The following is an 18,463-nucleotide window of genomic DNA, read 5'->3' on the forward strand; positions in this document are numbered from 1 at the left end:
GCGGTGGAATCAAAGCCCTAGTCTTAACGTAAGTTAACCAGACATCTCAGCTGAATCTAATGCAGTCAAGTGGTATCACACCAAGGGGAACATCTTAAATCTATAACAATCATATTTGATTTGATACCTATCTTCATAGTATACACATACACTGTTTCTATACCCCTCTGTTCCCTCTACCTTTTTTGGTACTTGTTACAAATTATATTTTTATATATTCTATGTCCAAAACCATGGATTTATCAGTCCTTTTTATGAATTTGCATTCTAGCACCTATAGGAAGTAAGAAGTTTAGCTACATAAGAAGCAATTCAATAGCACTGGCATTGATAATTACCCATATGGTTACATTTACTGAAGGTTTTTACTTCTTTATGTGGCTTTGATCCATTGTCCAGGGTCCTTTCTTTTCAGTCAAGGAATTCTCTTTGGCATTGCTTGTAGGGCAGGGCTGGGGTGACAAACTCCTTCAACTTTTCTATATCTGAGTATGTCTTCATCTCTACCTCATTTTTGAAAGAAAGTCTCGCTGGACATAAAATTCTTGGTTGTCAATTGTTTTCTTTCAGCACTTTAAATATTTCATTCCACTGATGCCTTGCAGCCATGGTTTCTGATGAGAAATCATCACTTAATCTAACTGGGATTCTTTTGTACATAACTTTTTGCTTTTCTCTTGCAGCTTTCAGAACTCTCTCCTTTTCCTTGGCACTGGACAATTAGATTATTATGTGGGCAAGGCTCACTTTGAGTTTTCCTGTTTGACATTTGTTGGCCTTCTTGAATGTGCATATTTGTGTCTTTCATTAAGTGGGAGGTTTACTTCCATTATTTCTCTGAATATTCCTTAAGCCCCGCCGCTCTTTCTTCTTCCTGGACTCTCACAATGCATATATTGTTTTGTTTTGTTACACTTTTTTTTATTAAAGTTAATAGATCAAAAAGAACATTACATTAAAAAACATAAGAGGTTCCCATATAACCCACTCCCCACACCCCACCCTCATCATTTTTCTAAATTGTATTTTTTGGAAGATACAAACATCTCAAAAAATGTTACATTAAAAAACATGAGATTCTCATATACCCCCCACCTCCCCACCCCACTCCTCCCACACTAACAACCTCCCCCATCATTGTGGCACACTCATCACACTCAGTGAACACATTTTGGGGCACTGCTGTACCACATGGATAATAGTTTACCCTGTAGTTCACACTCTCCCCTAGTACATTCAGTGGGTTATGGCAGGATATATAAAGTCCAGCATCTGACCCTGCAATATCATTTAGGACAACTCCAAGTCCAAAACATACCCCCACATCACATCTCTTTTTCCCCTCTCCCTGCCCTCAGCAACTACCGTAGTCACTTTCTCCACCTCAGTGCTACAAATTCTTCTAGTACTAGTCACAACAGTTTTATAGTAGAATATCAGTAAGTCCACTCTAATCCATATTTTATTCCTCCATCCTGTGGACCCTGGGATGCTGATGTCCTCTCCACCTCTAGATCAAGAGGTGGCTTAGATCCCACATGGATGATGGATGCAATTCCTCTGCTTACAGTTGTAGGCACTCTTGGCTCCCTGGTGTGGTGGTTGACCATCTTCACCTCCCTGTTAGCTGGCCTGGGTAAGTCCAACGAACTGGAGAGTAGGAGTCGCCACTCTGCTGAGGCTCAGGGCCCAGCTGGCACATGGGCGGTCCAGAGATTCAAGTCCCCTGAGTATGCACCACCCCTAGCACCAACCACAGGTTCAGTAAAAGTGACAGAAGAGGCGTGTGTAGGAAGGTCACATCTGAGTCCAACTCCCATCATACTCAGGAGCACAAATTCCAAAGTTGGGTCCATTGACATGGCACAGAGCTCCAAGTCCATCTGCCATGACCATGTACCCTGTGGATCTCCATAGCCTTCAGAAGAACCAGCACCTAGGGTTGTGTCTACTTTGGCTGTCTCTGGGGTCCTGCTGAGGTGTGCATAAGTGCACCTCTGATGACCTCCTGACTCTTTTTGAAGACTCTCAGCCATATAAACTCATTTGTCGTTGCCATTTCCCTCTTTCATTCAAGATCAAAAAGCAGTTTTTAACACTCGATCCAACAGAGATAGTCTGCTGGTCTGAGTTGACCCTTTTATTCAAGGTCTCTTTCTAGTTGCATCACCAGCTGGTGCTTGGTAGTGATCCCTGAGGGCCAGGCACAATGCGTATATTGTTACGCTTGACAGGTCTCCTAGGCACTGTTCACTATTTTTTATTCGTTTTTCTTTCTGCTTCTCAGCTTGAATCATTTCAATTGTCTTGTCTTCGAGATCAGTGGTTCTTTCTTCTGCCATCTCAAATCTGTGGTTGAAACCATCTAGGGAATTTTTCATTTCTGTTACTGTTTGGCTCCTATAGAGAATCTCAAAGAGAATCCCATATTGCTCATTCATTGCTTTCCTCACAGTCTTAAGCTCTTTCTCCATGTTTTCCTTTATCTCCTTGAGCACAGTGAGGATCGTTTCTTTAAAACGTCTCTGGAGAATAAATTCCAGAATTAACACTTAAAAACCTAAAATACACAGTGTGCAACAAAAGAGTACAAGACAAAGGAATAGGAAAGGATGGCCCATCCAAAGGTACAAAACAAAAATCCAGAAATCATCAATGAAGAGGTACAGACCTTGGATTTTCCGCAGACCTTTTCCCCAGACACCTCTCAGAGACAGGTCCTGAAGGCAGAAGTTGGACCTGCGCGGGGCCTGGCCAGAGACTCCTCTTCATCCTGTGACTCTTGATAAAGGGCCATCATTTCCTGTTTCTTTGTCTTGTACTCTTTTGTTGCATACTGTACATCTTTGGTTTTTAAGTGTTAACTCTGGAACTTAGTCCCTGAGTTGTCTGTTACTTAAGTTTGCATCCAGCTAGTGATATGACAGAGGTTATCTTGAATGCCAGGAACTAATCAAGACAAATAAACCAAAGCAAAAAGCACCTTTCGCTGTCTTTGCAAACTGGCTCTGCTTTGGCTGATGGAATCCTTGAGTTCAGCCCTCCTATAAAGACCAGCCGAGGCAAACGGGAAGTGCAGGGTCCTCTCTGTCTCATCGAGCCTGCTTGGAGCCAGGGTGCCTGCTTCTTTTCCTGGACTCGTGCTTGCTTGTGGCCTTGGGAATTTTGCCGTTTATCGTTTACGGGCTGTTGAGCGACTGCCCCCTCTACTCCCTTTAGAATAGACCTCCTCCCTCCTGGGTGCTCTCTGGAGTGACTTAGAGCAGGCGGCTCTTTGCCCCAGGCCACCGCAGCTGAAGTGTTCCTTACGCTGCCCCTGCTGTCCCCATGGGCTTTTCTGCCCTTGGGACCAACTCTGGGGGCAGAGCTTGAGCCACATTCCCTGCCCAGTCCCCCAGGCTTCCCCTGATAGATACATGCACCCAGTGTGCACAGAGGGGCCGCCTGCTCCCCTGGAACGGAGCTGGGGACCCACTACGGGAACCCAAGCTGGCTCCACCCGCCTTGGGGGGGCTGCGCGAGGGACCGGCAGGGTCTCCAGGAGCACCTGCTGTGGGCTTCGGAGCCGCACGTGCCCCTTCCGTCCCCGCCCAGTCCTGCACCCTTGACCTGTTCTCTGTGGTTCGAGGAAAGGTTCCTACTGTCGTTAAGACGCCTCTGCCACCCCTGCCCCAGGGGGCTGGAACTGTGGCCACCCTCAGACCAGGTCCCCACAACCTGAAAGGCTGATCCAAGGCAGGGGTCGGGGATCAGACCTCGCTCTCCCAGTCCTGGAGGATCAGCTCCCGACGGCCCGCGCAGGCACCAAGGAGCTGCCGCAGGAGCGGCTGTCCCCCGCTGCCCGCCACTGGCTGGGGCTGGGGGGCTGGGGGCTGGGACCCCTGAGGAGAGGCCCTGCCCGTATTCACTGCAGTCACCCGCTGCCGCCTCCCGCTCCGCCCTGGTGCTGCCCAGTGCTCCCCCAGACTCCAGGGTTCCCAGACAGTTGACTCAGGCACTTGCTGACACTTCAACGGCTGTTCTGGTGATGGGCCTGATTCCTGGAGCTTCCTGCCCCATCATCTTCCCACAATCCTTTTCATCAGTCTTTCGAAATGTTCACCATTCTTCTGTGAGTACATCACGGTGACTGCTTTATTTCCCTGATGACTAAAGTAGCTGAACATACTTTCATATGTTTATTTGCTATTTGGATATCATCTTTTATAAAATGTCTATATGAATCTCTTGGCCATTTTCTTGCAAACTGTCATTTTCTTATGGGTTTGTAGAATTTCTTTGGGTAAGTAAGTCTTCTGCACAAATGTCTTCTCCCCTTTCACTCTAGTTACAGTGTCTTTTGATGAATGCAAGTTTTTAATATCCATTTAGTCAAAATTATCAATCTTAGCTTTATGGTTAGTACTTTTTATGTCTTGTTTCAAAAGTCTTGCCCTCCCCTACATCATAAAGATATGTGTCTATATTACCCTCTGGTAATCTTCTTGTTCCACCCTTCACATTTAATTCCTAACACACATGGAATTAATTTTGTTTGTATAGTTCAGGGAATAATCAGGTGTCACACAGACAGATAGCTAATTAGCTACTTAGATAGATAAGCAGATGATAGATGGATAGGTACATGAATAGATAGATGTATACGTGACAGACTCATTAGATGATGGATGATGGATGGATGGATGGATGGATGATAGATGGATTGATGGATAAATGATAGCTGGATGGATAGATAGATACACAGTGTGGCAGTCTGAAATTATGATGCCCCAAACAAGAAAAATGTATTCCTCTGGGTGTGATACCCTTTGATTGCCTTGAATTCAGCTGACAGGCCACTGATTAGTTTACTAGGTGAGATTGCTCTAGGGCTTTCTACTGGACTGTGGCTTCTCAGGACGAGTCTGCACCCCCTTGCTGGGTCTGATATAATCAGACACTCAGACAGACGAGGGAAAACAAGGAAACTGTCATATTTGATTCTGCAATGTGAAAAGAGAGGATTGCTTAAGCACGAAACTCCCCTGAGGCTGGGCCCACAAAATAGCTCAAGAGGAGACCAGCCCTGCTAAATGCCTACACACTCACAGTTGAACTCAGGAAGGAGGAGGAACAGTGAGACTGATATAGGAGGCTAGGAAAGAGACAAGCCCTATGCCAGCTTGCAGCTGAAAGCAGGAAGAAAGCAGAGTAGCTGAGCCTGAGAGGGGACTCCCGGTCGGGAAGGAGAGAGCAGGTGGAGATGCCCGCCATCTTGCTTCAACATGAGGCAGCCGCCTTAGCGAGGAAGCACCTCCTATGGTGCCTTGAGTCGGACTTTTCACGGTCTTTGAACCGTAAGCTTTTACCCCAAATAAATCCCCTTTATAAAAGCCAGCACATTTCTGGTACTTTGTGTCAGCAGCCCTTTAGCAAACTAAAACAGAGATAGGTGCATAAATGGATGGATAGATGGATAGATAGATAGATTGGTTGCTAAGTAGGTAGGTAGGTAAATAGGTAGGTAGAGAGATTTATTCCAGAATCACTGAACTAACACACTCAGTCCCTGTGCTGCACACACAATTGGAGCACCTGCATGTGCTAGATGTGCTTCTGTGCTTGTGAGCTCTCTCCATTCCATGGCTCATGTGTCTACTGATGAGCCAACACTTGCGCGGTTTCACACTGCTCTAGCTGTGCGTTCTGACAGCTGCAAGAGGAGGTGCTCCTTACCTTATTCTTCATCAAGAGTATCTCGGCTTCTCTTGGTCCTTTGCATTTCCAAGAAAATTTTAGAATCTCTTCTCAAGTTCCCCCCAAAAAACCTGCTGGGATTTTTATTAAAACTGCATTGATAGATCATATTTTAACTGTATACACAATTTTTGTATATTGACCTTATAGCTAGCAACCTTACTAAACTCACTCATTAATTTTGACAATTGAGCTATAGAGCCTCTTGGATTTCTGTGTTCACAATTGTATTGTCTAAGAATAATAACATCTTCATTCCTTCTTTGCAATCCTTTTAACGTTTATTGCTTTTATTTGTCTCACTAAACTAACTAGGACTTCCAATATAAATTTAAACTGAGGGAGCAGTGTAGCTCAGTGGTTAAGCCCCTGCTTCCCATGTGCAAAGTCCTGGGTTCACTGGGCTCAATCTCCAGTACCTCCTAAAAAAACTTAAATAAAAATGATCATAGCACACATCTTTCTCTTGTTCCTGATCTCAAAGGGAAAGTTTAAGTATGGTGCATGCTACAGGGTTCTTTTTGTTATTGTTGTTTTGGTACCCTGGTCAGATTAAGAAAGTTCACGTCAACTCCTATTTTGCTAAGTGTGTGTGTGCTATTTTTAAATCCTTCAGTGGATACTGAATTTTATCTAAGTGCTTATCCTGCTTCAATCAATATGATATATGATTTTCCTACTTTATTCTGTTACTATAAATTACATGAATTTCAATCAATAATTTAAGTTTTATTTAAATCAATAATAAATTACATCAATTACTTTTAAATGTCAAAAGAAACTGTCTTTTGAATAAACATAATGTGTTTTTGAATAAACATTACGTGTTACCCTTTTCATAAACTGGACTCGGCTTGATAATGTTCTGGTTAGGATATCCACACCTGTATCTGTTAGTGAGCTTGGCTTATAATTTTCCTTTTTTCCAATGTCTCTGTCAGATTTTGGAATCAAGGTTATGGTGGACTCAATGAGTGGGAAAGTCATCCTTTCTCTCTTCTCTTTTGTGAAAGGGTGATGTTGTATCTTCCTTAAATGTTTGGTGGAAATTACTGATTATTGATTTGATTTTTTGATAGTTACAGAACTATTCAGATTTCTTCTATCTTCTTTTCATCAGCTTTAAAATATTCTATTTTTCAAGGATTTGTCCATTTTATGTAGTTTTTCAAATTAATAGGCTTAATGTTAATATTGTCCCATCATATTTTTAATATCTATAGGAGCTTTAAAAATGTCCCCTTCATTCTTAAATTAGCTATTTGTGCCTTCTTTTTTTGTACTGATAATCTCATCCAGGAAGTTACCAATTTTATCAGTCTTTTCAAAAGAAACTAACTTTTGGCTTTTTAAATTTTCTCTATTATATGTTAGTTTTCGATTTCATTAATTTTTGCCTTCATCTTTATTATTGCCTAGCCACTTTTTTTTTAAATTTGTTTCACTCTTCTTTTTCTAACTTCTTGAGATGATTTTCCAGTTTCCTTCATTTCTAATATACAGATTTTGAAGCTATAAATTTTCCTCTAAGCACACTTTTTAAAAAAGATTTATTTATTTCCCCCCTCCCCCCTCCCCACCCTGCTGTTTTTGCTGTCTGTGTCCATTTGCTGTGTGATCTTCTGTATCTATTTCTTTTTGCCTTCTCTTTTTCATTTTTTCTCCTCTAGTATTCATCAGGATTTGATCCTGGAGACCTCTGAGGTGGAGAGAGGTTCCCTGTCATTTGTGCCACCTCAGTTCCTGGTCTCTGCTGCGCTTCACCTTGACTCTCCCCTTCATCTCTCCTTTGTTGCGTCATCATCTTGCTGCGTGACTCACTTGCACGGGCACCGGCTCATGTGCGGGCACTCGGCTCACTGCATGGGTACTTGGCTCACTGCACAGGCACACTTTCTCTTCTTCTTTTTACCAGGAGGCCCCAGGGATCAAACCCAGGTCCTCCCACATGGTAGGCGGTAGCCCTATTACTTGAGCCACGTCTGCTTCCCTCTAAGCACACTTTTTGCTCTATGTCGCAAGTTTAGATACATAGTGTCTCCATTACCATGCAGTTCAAGGTATTTTCTAGCTTCCACAGCGATCTCTTCCTTGAACTCCGAATCACTTAGCACACGGGATGCCAGCTCCCGTTGCTGGTTTCTCAGGGAGCTGCAAGCCATGGGAGAAGGCACTCGTGGGAGGGGTCTCCACAGACTGCAGGGTACTGTAAGCAGAGCAGCAAGGCACCCCCGGCCCAGGGGCACGCGAGGCCACTCGCTCACACTCGCTAAGCAAGTCTAAGCAAGTCGATGAGAGCCGGCGCCTTACGGTCTCTGCTCCAGCTCCCACATCCTCAGCCAGAGGCAAACCTCCCGCAGTGAGCCTACACGGGCCTATTTCTCCTGGGAGTTCTATGGGCTTTTGCCTTATCTACATGGGGGCCATGTCACTGGATGCATAAAAATTCAGATTTAGGGAAGCAGATTTGGCCCAACAGATAGGGCATCCGCCTACCACATGGGAGGTCCACAGCTCAAACCCCGGGCCTCCTTGACCCGTGTGGAGCTGGCCCATGCGCAGTGCTGATGCGCGCAAGGAGTGCTGTGCCATGTAGGGGTGTCGCCCGCATAGGGGAGCCCCACGCACAAGGAGTGCGCCCTGCAAGGAGAGCCACCCTGTGTGAAGAAAGCACCGCACACATGGAAAGGTGACGCAGCAAGATAATGCAACAAAAAGAGACACAGATTCCCGGTGCTGCTGACATGAATACAAGCGGACACAGAAGCACACACGCGGAATGGAGACAGAGAGCAGACAACTGGGGGAGGAGGCGGGGAAGGGGAGAGAAATAAAAAATAAATAAATAAATCTGTTTTTTTTAATCTACTTTGCTATTAACAGCCCTACACCCCCTTTCCTCTGTCAGTGTTTGCACACTATGTCCTTTCTGCTCTTACTTTCCTTTCCATCGCCCTAAGTTTTAAATGTGTCTGTGGTGAATGGCATAACTGGATTTTTAGTGCAGTCTGACATTTTTTTCCTTTTTCACTGGAAAATTCAGTTCATTTAAAAATGCCGTAATTACTGACATAGTTGAGTTTAAACCCCCCTTTTACCAGGTGCTGCCTCTTTGTTGGACCTGCTCTCTGCACCTGGTCTCTCCTTTCCTCCTCCCTTGCCTTGGGCTGAGCATCTCCTCACTCCACTTCTTTCTTCTGCTGGCTGACCGCGCTCCTTCCTTACTTCCTGCCGTAGGTGACACTGGTCCTTGCCTCATCAGGACATCTCGTCCCCTGCACTTCTGCCTCCTCCGAGGCACCCGGACCCCTTCACCCTCCAGCTCTTGTCCCGTTGCCGTGGGAACCTTAATTTTACATGTTTCGTAAACCCAACCAAGCCCTGTCCAGTTTCCGGCAGCAACCCGGCCACTGCCCATCTTCACTGCTGCCCGCTGCCCTTCTCGCAGGAGACCCTCCTCCTCAGCTGTCACCTGAGTCTACCGGCAACCCGGCCTACGACGGTCGGCACCAAACTCCCACCCGCACCGGCGGGCTTCCGGGACCGCCGCGGGCCACCACGCTGCTACGGGTCCAAGACATCACACGCCAGGTGAAGGCGCAGCAGGAGAGCCAGGGCGCCTGCTCGGTGGGGCTGGGGAGGGGGCACGAGCCAGCCCCCCAGAAGCGCGAATGGACAGGGCCTCGCAGGAGGACAGGGCCCTGAGCCCTGGGGAGGGGCCTGCGCCCCCAGGTGGGGAAGAGTGCCCCCCCCTTGCTGGAGGTCGTGTCCGGCCACGCTGGGCCCGCGAAGGGAGCGGTGTGTCGGCCACGCACCCTGTGCCCGGGGCAGGCCGCGGGACGGTGGCACTAACTGCTAGGGCAGCCCTGGGAAGCTCGGGGGAAGCGCAGCCGAGGGCGGCACGAAGGCGAGTAGAAAGGCCGGCACTCGTGGGCGGCCGCAGCAGCGGGCAGGCGAGAGCTGATGCGAGGGCAGGCTGCCTCCACTGAGGCCGGGGAAGGAGCCGAGGAGGGCCCGCAGCGAGGGGAGCGTGGAGGGGAGCGTGGAGGGGAGCGTGGAGGGGAGCGCGGGGGGGAGCGCGGGGGGGAGCGCAGAGGGGAGCGCGGAGGGAGCGTGGAGGGGAGCGTGGAGGGGAGCGCGGGGGGGAGCGCGGGGGGGAGCACAGAGGGGAGCGCAGAGGGGGGCGCGGAGGGAGCGTGGAGGGGAGCGTGGAGGGGAGCGCGGGGGGGAGCGCAGGGGGGAGCGTGGAGGGGAGCGCGGGGGGGAGCGCGGAGGGGAGCGCGGGGGGGAGCGCGGGGGGGAGCGCGGGGGGAGCGCGGAGGGGAGCGAGGAGGCGGCTCCCTGCGGGCCCGAGGGTAGCAGACGCCCTGGCAATGCTGGGCCCCCCCCAGACAGCAGGGCTGAGGACAGCAGGGGATGTGGTAGAGGCCAGGGTGGCGCTCCGTGGTCAGAGACGCGGTGTGCACGGCAGAGGGGCTCGGGAGACACGGCGCCCCCAGACGCAAGCTCGCGGGCTGCCCGCAGGGGAGAGTCGGGGAGATTCGGGTGGACGATCGGGCGCCCCCCGAGCCGGGGCCCTGGCTGGACCCGCAGAGCCGCGCCGTGCTCAGGTCGTGGAGCAGCTGCCCACGGAAGCCAGAGCCCGAGCGGGCCCTCCCGCCCCGCGGGCTCTCCCGACACGGTCAGGCCAGGAACTGGGGTCTCCGCAGGGGTGACTAAGTCAGGTGAGGTCGCTCTGGACCGGGGGCCCCCCTCCCCAAGGGCTGGGGGGTCGTTACAAGGAGAGAGGAAACACGGGAAGGAGGCCCCAGGCTGCAGGGGCGGCTCCGAGCCGAGCAGCGCTGCGGGCTGGCCACCGGGGAGCGGGTTCGGGGAGCCCCCCCGGAGCCCCCAAGGGCACGGCCGCCACCGCGGACCCCAGGCGTCGGGCTCCACCATGTGGGCTGGACATCGTCGGCAGCCGTCCGGCAGGTCGTCCCGTCAGACCTGAGCGCGGGCGGGGACAGGGCCGGGCCTCGCGGGCCTTGTGGCACTGGGGTCTGCCCTGACCCTGTCCCGGGCCCGAGGCAGCCCCGGCTCCTTCACCCGGCCCCCGGCCCCCGGCCCCCGGCAGCTCCCAGGAGATCCCGGCCCCCCGGCGGTCACCGCCTGGTCTGCAGCATGTCCCTGCGGGCACTAGGAGGCTGGGGGGAGCACAAGGTGGGCAGGGCCGGGGAAGGCTGGACCCTGCTCCTGCCCCAGCCCCTCCCAGGCCACCAAGGGAGAGCAAAGCTGCAGCCGGGGGAAAGCAGGGTCAGCGCTGGGCTGGCCTGAATGCGACAAAGCCCAAAAAAGATGAACAAGCATGAACCAACCCACGCCTCGGGGCGAGACCCTTCAGGCTGGACAGCGACGGTGGTCCGGGAGGCGTGACTCAGGTCAGGCCTCTGCCCTCTTGCTGGGTCTGATCTAAAAGGAGACACAGAGAGAAAGGGGGCGCCACCCTCGGCCCTGCCCCGTGAGAGGAGCCGGGGCACGCTGGCCGCCGGAGCAGAGGCGAGGAGCCCCGAGAGGCTGGCCCCCGAGCAGCTCCTGGCGCAGGGCGAGCCCAGGCCCGGTGCCCGCGGCTGAGCTCCGGGAGGCAGATGCTGGAGGGCGGGCGGGCCGGGCAGAGGTGGCTGCAGCCTGCCCGTGGCAGGACCAGGGCCCCCAGCGGTGACTCTGGAGGGGAAGCGTCTGCTGCGCCTTGATTTGGACACTTCACGGCCTCGGAACTGTAATAAGCTTTTACCCCTGTGAGATGCCCGTTAGGAAAGCCAGCCCATTTTGGAACTTTCCCTCTGGCAAACTAAGGCAGCCCTCCTGACAGATTTCAGAAGTCAAAGTGTCCGAAGTCACACCCAGGCTGGTTCCTACCGACACCAGTGGCCGCGGTGGGCGCGGGCGTGGTGGGCGTGGCGGGTGTGGCGGGCGTGGGCCCTCCTGCTCGGGCCACACATGCACGTGTCCACCTGCAGGCAGCCTTTCCCATCCCTGCCAGGCCTGGCCCAGCACTGGTCACCAGTGGTCACCAGTGGTCACCAGTGGTCAGGAAGGAGCGGAACACCTGGGACCCTCAGCGTCCCAGCAGCCCCCATCTCAGGCTAACGGGGCCAGGTGGGCCAGCACCGCCTTGGGGGCCTTCCGGTAAAACGCCTGCACCCCAAGATCCGGGTCCTGGCCTCCCCCCTTCTCTTTCCAGCCCTCGGCCCTTGCTCAGGAGTCGAGGTCTGCTCTTACCACGTGGAGCAGGGGATGGGGCCTGCCAGGCACGCGGGCCGTGGTCCTTCAGGGACCCTGTTTCCAGCTCTCGCTGGCCACCACATGGCCCCTTGCATTTCCGGCTCTCGCTGGCCACTGTGCAGCCCGTCTCGGGGTTCTCCTCACCCCGTGGCTACAGCGTGGACCAAGGGGGCCATGCCGTGTGCTGGAGGTGAGCGTGGGGGAGCGGGGCCCCTCGCGGCCTGAGGGGGCCAGGCCTGGGCAGGCGCTGCTCCCGCCATGGGCCCTCTGGCTCGTGCTTTGCGCGTCAGCGGAACCACCCCGAGTGAGGCCCGGCGGCACCAGGGCTGCGCCTGGACGGCGGCGGCTGTGGTGGGTCACTCCCTGGGGCTCACCGTGGCTCCCCGGCGCCTCCTCCCCTGCGGGTGCCTCAGCAACCAGGACGCGCGCCTGTCCTTCCGTGATCAGTCACTTCTGTGATTCCCTCGATGGCCCCTGCTCGCGGGGTGACACCGGGAGGTGCAGGTCTTTGGGGACAACCTCCGGGGCTGCCCCACACACCTGCCGAAGAGCAGCAGGGGACAGACAGACGGACAGTGTCTCCATCAGGCCCCAGTAACAGGCCTCCCTGGATGCTTGGGCCGGCACTCTGGCCACAGCGAGAGGTGGGGTGGAGGCAAGGCTTGCAGCCCCCAGCCCACAGGCCCCAGCCCGCAGACCACAGCCCACCAGTCCACAGCCCACCAGCCCACAGCCCACAGCCCCCAGACCACCAGCTCACAGCCCACCAGCCCCCAGCCCCCAGCCCACCAGCCCGCAGCCCACAGCCCACAGCCCACCAGCCCACAGCCCACCAGCTCACAGCCCACCGGCCCCAGCCCACCAGCCCACAGCCTGCAGCCCACAGCCCACAGCCCACCAGTCCACCAGCCCACAGCCCGCGGCCCGCAGCCTGCAGCCCGCAGCCCACAGCCCATGTGGCCCGAGAGGGGCTCGTGACCGCCGAGTGTGCTCCTCTTGTGTGAATGGAGAAAACAACAAGGCCCTGGGGGACACCCCGAGGCTGGAGGTGGGAGACGCTGCGCCTGATCTCCTGGCGGCCGTGCGCAGTGAGGAGGACGCAGCCCTGATGCTGAGAGGACCAGGATGTGGGGCCCCATGGCCCACGGCGACGCCTCTGGACACGTGGCTCTGAGCCCAGCTGAGCCCTTCTCCCCCAACAACGCGCAGACGGGGCCAGGCACGTGTCCTCGTGAGAGCCCAGGCACGGCCGGCCACCTTCCCGTCAGGCCACGGCCACACGGATGTCCTCGGCCAGCAGGCCAGACCCTGCTCGCGGCTGCCTGCCCACTGAGGCCGCACGAGCAGGACACGCACCCCCACTACGTGCAGAAGCCACACGCCTTCCTACTCGGCGCACTGCCTGACCACACCCGTGAGTCTCCTCCAAGACCAGGCCGGCGCGGGCCCCACGCCCGCTCCACGTCGCCCACCATGCCGCAGCCACCCTCTTCCTCTCCCGCCCCCCGCCTGAGCCCCCCGGGGTCGAGCTTTTCCCACGTGAGAAGTGAGCTGGTTTCCAGGGCACCCCCAGCTCTGGCGGGCACGAGTCCAGTTCCACGCCGAAACACACATTAGGGGTGGGTTAAGTGAAAAACAACCAAGTCAACCCATTCCAGTTGGCTACTATTATAATCTGCAAGAAATCACCTTATGGAGAGTTAATTTTTAAAATAAAACTGAAGACCCCTATGGCCACAAGTTAGAAATAAGCCTCCTAGAAGATATTTTCAAAACGTTTATCTGAAAAAGGACAAGTTTCCAGAGCACACCAAGTGCTACTAAAAGTTCTCTAAGAGACACAACCCGACAGAGAAAGAACAGGGCAGGCGATTAGCGCAAAGAGGGGCAAATGCCTGAGCAGCCGAAACCCGTGCGAGAAGGCGCAGCTAACCAAAGCCAGGCACGTGCCCCCGAGACACCGGCAGGTCCGACGGCACCAAGGGTCAGCACGGAGGTGGAGCGGACACACGTGCTGGCACAGAGCGCAGTGGCCCCCCGCCACTCACATGCCCCTCAGCAGGTCTTTCACGCTGGGGAGAGCACCCCCAATTTACAGGAGAGGCCTCGTCTAAAGGGGAACAGACAGCAGCCGTGGCACGTTCAGAAGAAACACACACGGCAAGGCCAGTGGGGCTGGGGCATGGAGAGACACGCAGTGTGGCTGCGGCGACGGAAAGCTGAACACGCACGACATGACGCTAGGGGGTCGGGGGCCAGCCCTGGAGGGGCACCGTCCACCCGGGGCTCCTGAGGCACCAGGCCGTGTCTGGCACAAGGACGTGGACATGAGGCACACCGCTGGTCACAGACGTGCGGGGGGGCAGGGAGTGGCTGGACGGTGCCAGGGCCCTGCCCATGAGAACGGGCTGGTGGCTGGGGTGGGAGGCACGGGGCCAGGGGGGTCTCAGGGCTCTGTGCGGTGGATTTCCACTTCTGGAAACCTGGAAGTGGCCACGGCTGACTCACCTCGAGGTCGTCGAGCGAGCGGGCGATGCTGAACCTCTTGGCTCTCCCGAAGGACCTCCGAGCTGAGGGGCGCTGAGAAGCCTGAACGGGGCCAAGTCCACGCCCAAACTTTGAGCCCTAAACACAAAGAAAGATTTTCAAAAAGTCAAGTTCTCTTCTAGAGACGAGACACTCGGTTTTGTCCCGTGGCCTCACCCAGGACGGCGCCGAGGGGCACCCGAAGAGGACGCCAAGGGACGCCCCGGCCCGCCACGCCGGCCCACCTGCCCGCAGCGCCCAGCGTCTCCTGCCTCCTCTCCGGGACCTCAGAACGGGATGGAAACGCCACCCCGGAAGGCCGCTCCCCCGGGCCGTGGGAAGACGGCAGGGCAGGGGAGCCAGGCGTCGCGCAGGGGCGCCAGGCGTCAGTCCCACCACAAGACCCTCTGGACCGCGGGCCCCATGGGCACTTGGGCCGGGGGGACAGTGGGCAGCGTCCGGGGGCGTGCGAGGCAGAGGCCAGCAGCCACAGGGAACACGGGGAGCGCCGCGCTCCCGCCACGGTGCCCGCGCCCCACGAGTCCTGGGGCCGGTGACTGACCCCTGCCCTCGACCAGGCACTTCCGATGGAAAGACGCCCCTCGTCCGCGGGCCGGGAGCCCCGGTGTTGCTGGGATGGCAACGCAGCCTTAAGGCTACCTACAAACGCAAGGCCACCCGAGCCAACTGTCGGCAGCCTGTTTTTCAGAAGTGGAAAGGCTGATCCTCAAAATTCTATAGGATTGCAAGGGGCTCCAAGAGCCAAACACTTGAAAAAGAAGAAACTTCTCCTCCCAGTGCCCCCGCCCCGAAGGGCAGCTCCACCCGCGGGGCCCGCAGGAGCCGACGGCGCCGCCCCACCCACGGGCTCCCTGCCACAGGGTTCCCGGCACGCATCTGCTGAGCGCCAACGGCGAGCAGGGTACCCTGGGCACCCAAGGGACCTATGTCGGAATTTCACTCGGCAAGACCTGGGGACCCCCTGGGGCTGGACCCCAGGCGGCTGCGGGGCGCAAACACAGCACGCGGGTGGTTCTAGAAGAGAAGGGGGGTCAGGAATGGTGACGTTCAGAAAGAGCGGGGCTCCCGTCGGGAGCAGAGGGCAATACAGCGGGGCGGGCAGGCAAGGCTGCGCTGCGGGGGCTGCGGGAAGCGGGGCCGGGCGTTGGCCGCGGCGGGAAAGAGGCTGTGTGTTTACAAGAGTCGCGGGAACAGCGCGGGCTGGAGCGGGCGGCCCTGCTGGGAGGCTGCGAGCAGCAGAAAGGGAGGACAGTGGGGGGGGGTCCTGGTGGGAGGCCCCGCTGGCCCAGCAGCCCTGCTGCTGCCAAACCCCCCTCCTCTTCCCCAAGACCCTCAGCGGGGAGCCGGCCAACGGGACCTGAAAACAAGCGCTTTCTTCAAAGTCAGCTCCGGTTTCTAAACGTGACCCGACAGTGCGCAGGGAAGGGGAGTGGGCACCAGGCCGGGTGAGGGCTGCGGGCACCCCGCCACGATGTCACTGCCCCGCCGCGCTGTCACTGCCCCGCCGCCCTGTCACTGCCCCGCCGCGCTGTCACCGCTGCAGCGCCCGCGCGCAGCTCCGCCAGACCCACCTGTAGCAGGACCGCGGCTCCACGCCCCGTGACGCCGGGCGGTGGTGCTGGGAGCCTCCGGGGAAGCACAGGGCCCTTCCTTGGACCCGGCCCTACGAGACCACCCGGGGCCGGCCCGCCGTGCTCGCGCCGTCGCGCTCCTCCCCAGCAGACGAGGCCCTGGGGAGCCCGGGTTCCCCTCAAGGTGAAGCAGCCAGGCCCGGGGGAGCCGCCGGCCCTGCCGCCCCTCGCCGCCCGCCGCCCAGGGTGCCCATAACAGAGCCGCCCGCCGCCAGGGTGCCCAGGGCCGGGCCGCCCGCCACCCAGGATGCCCATGACAGAGCCGCCCGCCGCCAGGGTGCCCTTGACAGAGCCGCCCACCGCCAGGGTGCCCAGGGCCGGGCCGCCCGCCGCCAGGGTGCCCATGACAGAGCCGCCCGCCACCAGGGTGCCCATGACAGAGCCGCCCGCCGCCAGGGTGCCCTTGACAGAGCCGCCCGCCGCCAGGGTGCCCAGGGCCGGGCTGCCCGCCACCCAGGATGCCCATGACAGAGCCGCCCGCCGCCAGGGTGCCCATGACGGAGCTGCCCGCCGCCCAGGGTGCCCATGATGGAGCCGCCCGCCGCCCAGGGTGCCCAGGGCCGGGCTGCCCGCCACCCAGGATGCCCATGACAGAGCCGCCCGCCGCCAGGGTGCCCATGACAGAGCTGCCCGCCGCCCAGGATGCCCATGATGGAGCCGCCCGCCGCCCAGGGTGCCCAGGGCAAGGCTGCCCGCCACCAGGGTGCCCATGACGGAGCCGCCCGCCGCCCGCTGCCAGGGTGCCCAGGGCCGGGCCGCCCACCACGCAGGGTGCCCAGGCCAAGATGCCTGCGCTCAGCACTAGCTGCACCCAGGAATACGGCCCGTCCAGCCTCCTCCTCACGGACTCGGGACGAGGCCAGCAGAGGCCCCCCACCACCCCGCTGGGGGCAGGCCCGCCAGGCCCACTCTCCTCCCGCACTGCAGCACCCCAAGGCCGCGGCCCAAGCCCACGCACGCCGGCCGGCCCTGTCCTCGCCTGTCCCGCCCCTCCCACAGGGCCGCTACACAGTAGGCGCTCGATAAACGCTGACTGCACACACAGACACCAAGCAAGAGGACTCTGTGGTTTCGAATAGAGACCGGATCCCCCAGGGGCCGCTGTCCTCCCGCCCGGCCGCCTCGAGGCCACCACGGGCACAGCGGGGGCCAGACGCCCCGCGGCCAGGGGCCCCACAGCCAGAGGGCAGGTTTGGAGCTGAGGACATCAGCTGCCGGCGAGCACCGATTAACTCCTGTCCTAAAACGCTCCACGCCAGGAAGCGCTCTAAGCCCCTGATAAAGGAGCTCAGAACCCACAGGGCCCGTTTCACAGGGACACGGGACAGACGCACGGAGGAGGCTGGGACAGAGTGTGACGGCGGAGGAAGGGCCTCCCGGCGGCCAGTCGCCTCACAGGGCGCAGAGGGGCACGCATGCACACCTGGGCTCCCACTCAAGAAAGGAAGAAAGAGCACGGAGCCCAGGGCAGGGAAGGGGCACGTAACCCAGGAAACATCCACGCTCCGCCAGTGTCAGCGCCCACGGGCGCGAGCAGCCAGCCACGACCAGACCTCTAAACGGACGACAAAGCCCACAGCCTCCAAACCAACCGCGGGAGGCCACGTAGGAAATCCAACCAAAAGAGCCTCAGGTAAAACAAGAAAGAACCAAGGCAAGAAAGCAGGGGAAATGTAGAAATGTCTAGAAAAAGTAAATTACAGAAAGTGCAAAGTAACATCGAGAAACCAGTATTCAGTACACCAGTAAACGTGCACATTTATTCTGATCTTACTCTGGAGCAGTACAAAGAATGACATTGGATTAGGGCAAGAAAATCCAACTATCACTTAAAGAAACAATCCTAAAATATGGGGCTATGGAAAAGTCGAAACAAAAGATAGAAAATGCTGACTCAGAGAAAGCTGGCACAGCTGTTAATAAAAGAACAGACATCCCTAAGTGATCCCTCCCTTACATACATTGTAAAAGAGTCACATACTAGAAAGAGAGGGAGAAGATGAAGAGGAGGGGATATATTAATTTTAAAATTTTGTGAGGCTAGCATAGATTTTTGTCTGGCTTTGTTAGCAAAACCAGACAAAGACAATTAGAGAAGGAAAATTACAAAAGTCTCACTCATGAATACAGATTTGAAAATTCTATAAAAACACTAGCAAACCAAATCCTTCAGTGTATGAAAAGATAATCATGCTAAGTTAGGTTTATCTCAGGAATGCAAGCACAATTTAACATTAGAAAATCTGTCATTGTAATTTGCCGTATTAGCATATTAAAGGAGGAAACTG

The 18,463-nt window shown here is 56.2% G+C and overlaps 1 protein-coding gene across 5 annotated transcripts in view; it reads right to left on the reverse strand.

The window, feature by feature from the left end:
- Positions 1 to 18,463, reverse strand: part of RGS12 (regulator of G protein signaling 12) — a 175,891-nt gene that overhangs the window by 101,076 nt on the left and 56,352 nt on the right. For all 5 annotated transcript variants that reach the window (XM_058301321.2, XM_058301319.2, XM_058301327.1 and 2 more), the window contains exon 3: positions 14,506 to 14,622. In XM_058301321.2, coding sequence (XP_058157304.1) covers positions 14,506 to 14,622 — 117 coding nt within the window. The remainder of the gene's footprint in view (positions 1 to 14,505; positions 14,623 to 18,463) is intronic.

The sequence above is a fragment of the Dasypus novemcinctus genome, chromosome 1 (genome assembly GCF_030445035.2).
Source record: "Dasypus novemcinctus isolate mDasNov1 chromosome 1, mDasNov1.1.hap2, whole genome shotgun sequence".
NCBI classification, from domain to species: Eukaryota; Metazoa; Chordata; class Mammalia; order Cingulata; family Dasypodidae; genus Dasypus; species Dasypus novemcinctus.